The sequence below is a fragment of the Liolophura sinensis genome, chromosome 8, assembly GCF_032854445.1.
Source record: "Liolophura sinensis isolate JHLJ2023 chromosome 8, CUHK_Ljap_v2, whole genome shotgun sequence".
In the NCBI taxonomy this organism is placed as follows: domain Eukaryota; kingdom Metazoa; phylum Mollusca; class Polyplacophora; order Chitonida; family Chitonidae; genus Liolophura; species Liolophura sinensis.
Genome location: NC_088302.1, coordinates 11,695,777 through 11,707,985, shown reverse-complemented (window position 1 = coordinate 11,707,985; position 12,209 = coordinate 11,695,777). Strand labels below are relative to the sequence as shown.

The window sequence follows — 12,209 nt, the reverse complement described above, 5'->3', positions numbered from 1 at the left end:
ATAAGATAAGACTGAAATATTGTAAATGTGACGGAAAGCCATAATCATTCATTCATTTCTCCGATATGGTTGTCAGAAGGTGTGAGTTATCCTGCGGACCAGTGCCCTGGATAAAATTAGAACACCGACATACTTACAAAGCTACTTAAAAAGTGATGAATGGACGACAAGAGATCATAGTTTGAATGGAGGTTTGCGTTCAGAATACATAACGTAATACAAACAGTCTCCAATGTTGACGTGGGAGTGATAGTACATGCTGAGACCACTGTTTGTCTGTGTTGATCTAACTGATAGCTTGTAATATCACCCGTTATCATATAAGAACCGACTTAATATCGACCATCATTTTCAACCTTAGGCTATTCAGGCGAGCACGAGTGCCTCGGTGCCGTCAAACCTCAGAGGTTTGTGTGAAAATCAAACGGATAGGTTTGAAACTCGTGTCACCGGTAATTTAACCGGCAAGTAATTGTGGCCTCCGCTTTTCAATAGAGACAGGGGTCGTTTAGCTAATAATCTGTGAAGTGAAAAAGGCAAAGAAAACGAGAAAAAAAACATTACCTTTCACACGCTATTTTTTTCTGTATGTCTTTTGAAACGACAACTTTTTTAGAGGATATACCCTCATGGAAGAGTTGACCTTGACCTCAACACATTTTTTATGACAAGTCATTGACCTTGTGGCATCATACCGTTATGGTTTATACGACATGATTGGTGTACCTAATCCATCATCAGCAGAGAAGTGACATCCGCGGCATTTTTTCTTATGAAAGAGAAAAAAAAATGGAAATAATAAATTTATGGAAGACATCTGTTTTGTGTGTTTTGTATCACCCGTGAACTGAAATATAAATATACGAACTTCTGGTATATGGCCAACGAGCGAACTCTTCGTTGAGGACAACAACCGTGTTGTTGATTTGATTAAATGATTATGCATAAATAAACAGAAAGAGAGCAATGTGATTTCCTATACTCTAATTTCCTAAACTTTTTCGCATATGAAAGAGCAATTTATGCACATTTTGAACTTGATTTCAGAGATAAAACCACGTTAATAGGAGTGAACAATTTCAGGGCTTCACAAAAGTGTAATTTTATCAGTCAGCACAGAATAATGCCTTCAGAATATGCTTGGATAAATATCTTGCAAACATGTGACTAGGGTGAACAATTACAGTAGGTCCCTATTGTGCATTGTCTTTTAGTGAGACGGTAGCTCTTGCCGATGCAGTCGCTGCACCATTTTCATTTATTTATTTATTTATTTATTTATTTATTTATTTATTTATTTATTTATTTATTTATTTTATTGGTGTTTTACGCCGTACTCAAGATTATTTCACCTGGTTTCCTTCATTTATGGTGGTAGGAAACCAGGCAGATCCCAGGGGAAACCCATGACCATCCGCACGTTGCCAGTAGACCTTGCGACTTACGGCCAGGGTGGAAGCCAGTATTAGCTGGACGAACTCACAGCGACCGCATTGATGAGGCGCTCCTAGGTCACTGCGCCGTATTCTGGCGTGCTAACCCCCTCGGTCACGGAAACTCCCCACCTTCAAGGTTTTAACATTTTAACGAGGAGTTAATACCATGACCTTCAGATGTTCACGTGACATCTAATACGAAACTATGGAACAAAGGGATAGGTCGTTACCGTAACGAACAACACTGCACAGCTTGGAGCCCAGTTGTTTTGGACTAGAAAGGTGTAACATTGCTTGTCAAGAGGAAGACTCGTAGTTACTACTTTTAAAACTTTATGCATTATTGAACGGGTTTATACCGAGCTTAGACCACCAAATGCTATGAGTGCAGCTTGTATGTATACATATAGCGGCCATTATGAACACGGTGTGGCGTAACTACTACATGTGCTATAATGACAAAGTGCTGTTTGGTGCTCCCCATAAGCAGCCTTCAATAACCATCGTACTGCAGTTTTGGCATGGGAGCGGGTTGGGGGTGGGGATGTGGGTGGGACGTCGAGTACATGCATTTGCTGGGAGCGCACGGGACGAACGGCTCAATCCAAGTTCATATCTATATAATGTCGAAGATGAGTTAACTTTTCAGGCGCAATTCCGACTCGGGTCCAAGCTGGATAGACTAAGGTTGTTTTGTTTTAAACGTATTTTAATTGACAATCGTCAACTATCAGGGACAAGTTCTTGTAACTTACACGCCCTTCTCCTTAAATACAATATACACAAATCTTATGCATGTCTGGTTACATAGTATTGTGCAAGCATAAACACAATAACATTAACGGCAAAAGATACAAACGTAAACAATGAGTTTTATTACATATTCTAAAGATTTACATAACCTTGGTTGTAATATAAAAGAAAAAAGAGGTGTGGCACCAAAAGGCGAAAAAGTATTGTGATCTAACATTGTGTGTCATCTTAGGGTCGCTAAAGAATGCTTCTTTTTGTTTCTGTTATACTACTCACAGCTGAGGAAATATTTTTAGATAAATTGGGGTCATTGTCTTTTCCAGTGGGACCAGTTTTCTTTTGTAATATAATTAAAGACGCACAGCATAGAGTGAAACCAGAGCGGCGACGACAGTGTGATAGCTGGCAAATCGTCACACGTAACCGGTGAAATACAGGATCTTGTCGATTTACCTGTCAGTGTTTTATTTTGACTACTCATGTAAAGGCATAAATAGTAACATTTACACGCCACCTATCACCATGACATTATCAGAATTGGGTAAAATAAAAGGCGATACAGTGATGTTAATTGCAGTTTATTAGACGCCACTGTTCTAGAATACACGAGTATCTTAGTTACAGTTTGCTCACAAATCGTCATCGCAAAGGCAGGAATGAGCAAGACTACGTAGAATTGGTCTGAATTACTTAGGCGTGAAAGATTGGCCAAATTGGTAGGCTTATTCTCCCTGGATAGACCGGGTGATTGGTGTTCCAGCGAGGCTTCAGTGTATATGTCAACATTGGGACCGTCACCGTGATCCGTAGTCATGTCTTTGAAAACCATATTAATCTCAAATGAGAAAAACAATTGATATATACCACAAAGGCTTCTGGCAGGAGCAACGGGTTACCTCACTCATAGCTCTGCTTGCTATCACCCTGAAATGTACTCAAATTCAGCAACAAGGATACACGCGGTATCAAGACAAGCCAACAAAAACCATGAAATCGCTTATGCTGCCCTTCATGTCTCAATACAAAAAGCGTGTGCTAACTTTTTTCTCGCCAAGATTAACCTTCAAATTTTATCTGCCAATACCTCATAAAAAATATGTCGAAGTACGAATCTGTACTCATTTATTGTTTATTGACATGTTTGTGTAACAATCCTGTTGGTTGATTTGTTCCTAATTAACACATATAAATTGATGCTTGGCTTACGATTTAATAAGTAAGTCAAAATTTGTACCAAATGTATACATTTTCAAAGATGAAATAACTCTTGGCTATAGGAAAAACGGACAAAAAAACCCAGCAGAAACAATGTTACGCATTGTATCTGATATTTCAGCAAGAAATCTTCATCCATGTAAAATACGTTTTGTTCCAAATGATAAAGAGAACATAGAAATGATTTTTTTGTTTATTATTTATTTGGAGCAACGACTAGAGAGGAACCTAGCAAGATCTGGACATGAACTCACAGCGATGGTACTGGTGACTGGCTCCTGGGTCATTGTGCTGCGCTTAGCACGCTATCCCTAAGGCCACGCAGGCTACAACATACACATGACATTTAACTATTTTCAGTCTTTACAAACAATTACCTAATATTCCCTTCACAGATATAATCTGGTAAATATGTGGGTTGGTTCCCAGTTGATCCTGTTTATAACAAAGACAACGGAAATGTCAGAACCATACGCCGTATGAAGTCATCTTTGCTGTTCACACGTGCAGACTATGACGACTAGGCTATGTTGTAAAAACTTAAAACGTGACCACATTTAACCTAAACGCACTACCTTGTCTTTTTTTTAAATTCTTTTTATTCTTTCTTTGTGTCTTATTCAGACGGGAGAATAAACAGACTTTTAACTTAAACACGACCATATTAAACTAAAATGCACTGCTCTAGGCTTTATTCTTTCTTTCATTCTTCCCTCGCTTTGATTCCATCGCTTTTCATAATTATAACAATGAAAGTGGAACGTGTACATGCTGAGTATGGAGTTATGTAACGAGCATAAGACGCCCTGGAATCCAGAGGTAATTAACCTCAATTGCGTGTCCTATATATGTATTTTTCGCCTTCATATGGGCTATATGCACGAGAATCGCTTCAGTGAACAGGTTAATTAATTAAATGAAAAGCTTTCGGGATACCTTTTTATTATTCCAGGTTCAACCGCAATCATCATATCATTTGTTTGTGATTACGTATTTCCTGCGACCTTTGTGTACGGTGTAATAATGGCGTGTGTATATACAGATGAATGACTTGTGTTGTATATCATTTAGTTTCATATATCTGTGTAATGATGAGTGCTTGTGTTGTAGGTATTATCATTCAGTTTCGTATATCTGTGTAATGATGAGTGATTGTGTTGTAGGTATTATCATTCATTTTCATATATCTGTGTAATGATGAGTGATTGTGTTGTAGGTATTATCATTCAGTTTCATATATCCGTGTAATGATGAGTGCTTGTGTTGTAGGTATTATCATTCAGTTTCATATATCTGTGTAATGATGAGTGCTTGTGTTGTAGGTATTATCATTCAGTTTCATATATCCGTGTAATGATGAGTGCTTGTGTTGTAGGTATTATCATTCAGTTTCGTATATCTGTGTAATGATGAGTGATTGTGTTGTAGGTATTATCATTCAGTTTCATATATCCGTGTAATGATGAGTGACTGTGTTGTATATCATTCAGTTTCATATATATATTGTGCTCGATAATAGTGGTAATAATATCACTATTCGTGCATGTGAAATTTACTTTATCTTTGTGGAATTTGCCTACAAGATTTTAAAAATGTATATAGTTCATAGAAGGTCATATATAGGGTAAAATGCAATCCACTGTTGTCGACGTACATGTAGGTGTGTGTATCGCGTCGGGTTTATATGAACCTTCTAACATGCACATGGTTCAAATTATGCTGCAAGTGCATGTATACAAGTACCGCTATTTCCGGGTGAAATCAGTGCTGGAATTAAAACAAGAGTATTGCAGGCAGTATATGATATATGCGTAGCAAAGTAATATATCTGCGTATCGCTTGCCCTCATTCATCGCTGATCTGTCAACGAGCCTCTATACTCTGAACTGATTCAGTCGGGCTGTACGCACGTTTACACTGCATTAAAACAATCCAAAAGGTCAACTCGCACAGTGAGTTTAATTTTCGCGTGTGACAGCCATGTCATGCAGGCCATTATATTCTCCACAAATCTGCAGTTGGCGTTCTCGCCTTGTTGCGGGTATACAGTCTATCCCAGTCATCCCAGCCTGCAATATATCATGAACTGAACGAGCACCTTGGCACCCACAGTGATCCGCCATTAATTCAACCACACGATTCCTCACAGTGAGGGATATATTACATTTAAAAGTCAATGAAGTATTTTGGCCGCAGTTTCACCTGAAAAATGGTTGCTGTTCGAATTTCGGTCACATCTGAAAGGGGCACTATACATATAGTTGGTTGTTGTGTGGTGCTTGAGCACTTTTCGTTATAGATCGTCACAAATGATCACGAGATCGGACGGCTCAGTCGAGTGTTTTCTCGTGGAAAAAGCGACAACATCTCAAGACGACTGGGTCATTATTTATTGCCGCAGAAAAAATGTTGTGAACGGAACACGTTTTCCCGCAATGGCGATTCGGGTCCAAGCCGGACTGATCTTTGTTCTAATATATGAGTACTACGTCACCAATTTGCCCATAAAGCGTCATCGTAAAGGCAGGAATGGACGAAAGACTTCACGATTTGGGTCCGACTGTCCAAACGAACATAAGTACGGGAACCAATCAGTCAGTCAATCGACCTGCTAAGCAATCAATCATGTCATTTAATCAATCACACTTTTATTGTGAATCCTTCAACAGTTTAACATGTCCGTAGATCGACCTTTCTTCAGACAATCACTTTAATCTACATGTCATAGACACAATATATATGACGGCTCAAAAACGATCGAAATCAAGATGGAGTACACACGACAAACCAGTTTATTTTATTTCTTTATTTATTTGATTGGTGTTTTACGCCGTACTCAAGAATGTTTCACTTAGACGACTGCGGTCAGCATTCTGGTGGGAGGAAATCGGGCAAAGCCCGCTATCCGCAGGTTGGTGGCAGACATGCCCACGTACGACCAAAGAGGAAGCCAGCATGGATGAGCTGGACTTGAACTCACAGCATTGGTGGGAGGCTCCAGGGTCATTGCGCCGTGCTGGCGTGCTAATCTCGGCCACGGAGGCCCACAGCAAACCAATTGACAAATGAACTATTCATTCACTGAGTCAGTCAGTTCTGAAGTCCATCAGCCAAACACTTAATCAGACAATCGCCGTCTCAGTTATCCTCTTGGTTTCATTTTAAAGCTTTTCCACGCGGTCTTAACTCAGTTAAGATATATGTTTGAGCATAACTGTCTCGAAAGCATATGGCATGTTGAGATGACGTCAGCCTGATGCGGGTGTTGAAACATATAGCCGTGCAAATTGAAACGGCGTGTTCACAGTATTTGCAAGTAAAACCGTAGCTATGTTTTAACCGCATGTTTTCCTGTTGGTATGTTTTTTGTTCGGTGCGTGCTTTGTTTTCGACGTATGTAACGAAATCTAATTTTTCATCTGTAAGATTAAATAAATCATGTATTACAGTAGAAAACTGCGTTGTTTCTGTTTGTTATTTTTGCGCAAAAGGGTCACAATTCTACTCGAGTAAACATTTACCCGCCGAGGGCTGTCCATTGTACAGGGGGGTGATTGGTTGGTGAGTCTCCGGCATACAGCATATAAGGGTGACCGTAATATGGCCAGAACGGCGAGGTCATGCTTATTTTAATACACCGGGATTATTATCTCGGCCAAGAAAACGATGAACGAGCCAAAAGGTTTCGGGGACATTTGAAACATGAGCAGATCTCATCGCTGCTTATTAGTGTATCTCATCCTGCTTCCCCTTTTTTCTGGAAGTGGTAGCTCCGAGACACCGACCCGCTCTATCATTGGGGGATCGTGGATGTCTAACCACAGTCTATAGTCATGGATGTTGTTAGCTTTCTTTAAGTCTATACATATCTACAGAAGACTGATCGGCATATAATGTTGTGCTTCTACCCGCTAACTCGGCCACAAACAGGCTAATGCGGAGGGCTTTTTGAACGAGGCTCTGCTCTGGATGAACGAAAGGCTAGATAGTTATATGCTTGTGAATGATTGTATAGGGCTGCGTAACGTTTGTATATGTGCGACGCTCTCTGATCTAACGTTACACCTGTACTACATACGCGATATCCGGACGTGCGTCCATCACAGCTGATCGTGATTGTGTGAAACGTTTTGCAGGCTGAAAACTTTATTTTCAATCTTTTGAGAAAAAAGCTCATCAGCGAAGGGGGAGTGGCCGTATATGTTCGTTAATGGTGGAATCGGGGTGCGGTATCTGTGACGGAGGGGCACGGCCCGTGGGTGGGGCCTCACAGCACCCGTGATCATGTCACGCCCCGTGGGGACCCGAGAGCTAAGGGCCACGCGGATTACCCTTCTGGCCGTGTTAACGCTGTGTGTGGGTCTCTTGATCAAGCAAAGTCACGCTGTCCCACTGAACGATGTTAAGCAAGGTGGGTGCCAAAGTATAATAGATACCATATATATGTATATACCTTCTGGCATACAACTATTTCACGACTTTCACGACTTGGGGAAATATACCAAAATTATTCATTTTAATCATTCATTTTACAGAATGGAAATGTGAAATCAAATCGGCCATATGAATGGTGTAATATTGTGGTGTCTTAACCATGACACACCGGTATGCACACTATAAATATGCACGCTGTTTTTCGCATGTAGAAGATCCTTGAGTATACCGCCGCTTTCCTATATTCATCAAATGGCCTATATATATGCACGTGACGTTTACGGCTTCCAGAACTGACATGGATGAACTCCATTCATTTTCCAATTGGGTCGCGTATATGTAGACGTGTGTTAATATGCAAGTATGAAATGAGTATGCCATGTTTGATATTATAACTATAATAACATGTAACACTCGCCTCGACAATGCTGCTCATGTAATAATACTGCTCATGTGATAATACTGCTCATGTGATAATACTGCTCATGTGATAATACTGCTGCGGTGGCGAAAAGCTGTATTCGTATATGATAAGAGCACTATTACCCATTTTCTATTTTCCTTGTCCGAGAACAATAAAAGTTATTGCATTAACTGTAGAGATATATATATGCATGTTTAAAAAAATAATACACATATTTTTGTTAGATTTTACTTTTGAAACACAAAATAACATGTATTTTTGAGCAAACGTGTGTAAGTTTATATGTGGTGCATGCACTAGTCTATTTCTGTTAGGTTCAGAAACTGTCAATAAACATTTGCAGGCTGTCTCTAAATTTAGGACTCGGCATGCACCAGGCAGTTTCCACCTATATACCCACCCAGCACATAACTCAAGCCTGCAGAGCCGACGGTAGACTTGGCTTCTCTTCCACATACGGTTTTACCGGGCCACAGCCATGCAGCCGGCTATAATATGTGGCCCCGGGTTTACACACAGATGCCTGCGGGACAGGCCAGCGTGACAAAAACGTGATCCCAGGTAACCGTTACATATGAGGAAGGACTCGCGGCAAACTGTGAAAAAGCCACGAAAGATAGCGAAAAAAGAAAAACTTCAAAGAATTAACTCACACGCCTGGGATGCATCGTTTTCATTTTTCCTCAACGTACCGTTGTACCCGGCGTTGTTTATTACACGTTTGTGTCATTTTTTATGCATGTATTATGAATGTGCATCGCGTATAATCGTACTAAGTTTATAGGCTAATTGTATTTTGTACGTGAGATAACATCGCTTTGATATGAACAATATACGAACCATGCAGGCAGATTAACCTCAGATATGGCCCAGTATGCTTGCAATGAAGTTAATGAAAGTGTGAAATTAGTCCCATCATGCACCCAAGCGGGGAATATTCGGGGGTACATCTAAAAGTCTGTACATATATATACTTCCATGCATATATCGAGCTTATAACGTGAATCCAAAAGAATGGGGTCGTAAAAACGCTGCGTCAGCTCTTTGTACTATAGTATCATTATACTTGCACGTTTTATCCATGTACTCTAGTATACACGAATGGCTCATATAGCGTTCACGACGTATTCTCGCCACGATATGCCTGAAATATTCCCGATGTGGCGTTAAAGCCGTAATCATTCATTCATCCATTCGTCCTATAGAGTTACGAGCACTTTTAATAACTACCACGGAGACGTTATGTTGGCACTACTGGTCACAATGCAGTTAACGGAACTCTTCGACTACTTTATGCAAGCGCGTCTATTAAGTTGAAGAGGGAGCCTTGCGCATCGCATTGGCACAGTTTTGAAAGCGCACCAATACTTACAACTCGATTATGCAACAATTTAACTTAACATGTGGTGTTGTGACGCTGGTCCCTGTTATCAACGTACCTACGCAACATTTTAGTAAAAATGTCAATTTGGCGCGATGACATATATTACAGTAACATCTGAGACACCAGAGCGACATTTTAAAATGTAGCTTTGGTATAGAAAAAAAAAGAAGTAGAAAAACACGCCATTTAAATCAGATATTGTGTCAAGGTTTGTTTGACTTTCTGCTCTCATATTAATGGGGCAACAACGCGACCCCACGATTTCCTTTTTGTTAAATGAGGCCTTTCTGTGAAAAACCCTAGCTATATAGTATTGTTAGCACAGTCATGCAGGGATAAAACAAAAACATAAATTTATGTTCGAATGCTCTCGCCACAAGACCCCCATAAGACAGTAGGTGTTCTTCAAAGAAGTCAAACGTTAAAAGCTTTTACGAAACATAACTGACTAAGCTGTTCAAAGTAATCTTACCAACGATTAGATGGCTATTCAACAATGAAACATGCGTCCTTCTGACGGTTCGGTTCACTCTGAAAAAAAAACCCAATCTGTTAAATTTAACAGAAAGTCTGTTTGAGTGGTGCTGGAATGCATTCTGCATGTTATCATTAGACAAAATTGGGTCATATTCAACATAATATCCTATTAGTCTTACAGAATCGTTATGATGAATTAAAAGAATATGTGAGTTATATCTAACATAATAATGTAACAAATGCAATAAAAGAATGCATTCTAGTATCACCCAGATAACAGACTTTCTGTTGACTTTAACAGATTATTATTTTTTGTTTTGTTTTGAGAGTTCAAACGGTGTATCACTCCTTTAACTATCAGTCAGAGGCATGCCACTTCCGGACTGTTCATGTACAGTGTGTCAAGCCGAATAAAGTCATGTTCCGAACGTCACATCATCGCGGCATCCTTCTATATATCCCCACTGATACTTGTAGCATCGAAGGACGTCACGTGCTGTGCTGCGAGGCGATGCAATGGCACCATATTATTAAGTCACCTTCGCTTCGCGTTATCGCATTAAGTTGAAACGTTTTACATATTACACACAGCAACCCACACCGCTTGCAAATGACGGTACTATACGTCAGCTCGATGACCGGTATAGGCCTATTGCGCGAGACAGTATAAGGTTCTAGGACAGCTATTATATTGTATCGGAAAGAGCAAATGGAATAAATGCGCTAAATGGTAATTCTCTTTTCAGCTCTAATATCCAACTTTTTTTTTTACCGTCAAAACACATTGCTATAAGACATGTCAATTCGTGGATAACAAGATAATCGTTCTCGTATTGGCTTCTGTCATTTAAGGTCATCTGGGGTCACGAACCGATATAGGCCGTGGAGTTTCAGTCAATTAACTTTAATGAAACGTCGTGTAGATAGCTTGACTATAATTAGAATGTCGTTATAACAGTAATTCTTTCTCTAAGAACATGGCACAATAGAGACTTACTCGAATTGTGTTTTATGAAAAACAAAGAACATGTGTAATTCATTGTATGCACATATATGGCTACATCTGATTGTCTTGAGCAACCGTAGGCCTAATCTTCACAATTGTCTGTTCGTATATGTCTCAGTCTTGTCTCCACCGTCCAAAGGTATCTCATTGTCTCAAAAGTGGTGGCGATTCTTGAGCTTCCCGGTAAAGCTGTGGATGTGACGTGCATACAGGACTGGTGATATTACCAAGGCAGTTAGGTTTGGTTTAAACCTAATAAAGCGGGGCATTCTCTGCATGCATGGCCAAGTGGTTATAAGTGTGTCGCGCCGTTAAGCTCTGAATTCAATTTCCTCTAAATCGGCTTTACTTCAGGAAGTCTGTCAGCCGTAGATGTCGCAAGAGAGTCAGATGGTACTTCACAAAAAGTATATATGTTGTTTTAGGGAAACACATGGATATAAATTACAGTATGACTAATGGCCAAATCAGGCCACTACATCTGTTTATGCGTTTAGCCTCTGTGTATTTAAGTTATGTCATCGCGTCGTCATGATATATATATATATATATATATATATATATATATATATATATATATATATATATATATATATATATATATATATATATACACTTGTTTATATATGCAATAATAACAGATTAAAGTATACGAAGATAGCCATCTGACCTAGGATTAAAGGAATGATTAAACCTGTCAGCAAAACCCACTTAAAACATTTTAAACTTTTGCCGGAGGCGTTCAACGTACATGAGGCTTCAAGGCGCGTATTATATGTCAATGTACACGTCATCATCAGCCGTCTTATAGCTGTAAGCTATACATCTGTATATACCGTATTTCACCTAAAGTTTCAAGTGATACATTTTCCTTAACTCTGCGTGATTCATTCACCTTGCGGGCCCAAATCAAAAGTTTTGGTGGAATTTGATTAATTTTAAGGCCTTGATGTGCCTCGAAAAGTGCATTTTACGTAACAAACTTTAGGTGTAATACGGTATATGAAGACCATACGCGATTTAAAAAATGTTAAGGTACTAATAACATTAATTTAAATTCTTCGGAATATGTTTTCTGAA

The 12,209-nt window shown here is 39.4% G+C and overlaps 1 protein-coding gene across 1 annotated transcript in view; it reads left to right on the top strand.

Annotated features, from left to right (window-relative positions):
- The first annotated feature begins 7,301 nt into the window (after window positions 1–7,301).
- The window catches only part of LOC135472774 (A disintegrin and metalloproteinase with thrombospondin motifs 7-like), a 75,349-nt gene continuing 70,441 nt past the window's right edge, over window positions 7,302–12,209 (top strand). Inside the window, exon 1 of the mRNA XM_064752442.1 lies at window positions 7,302–7,815. Within this exon, the coding sequence (XP_064608512.1) occupies window positions 7,689–7,815 (127 nt within the window). The 5' untranslated portion in view covers window positions 7,302–7,688. The remainder of the gene's footprint in view (window positions 7,816–12,209) is intronic.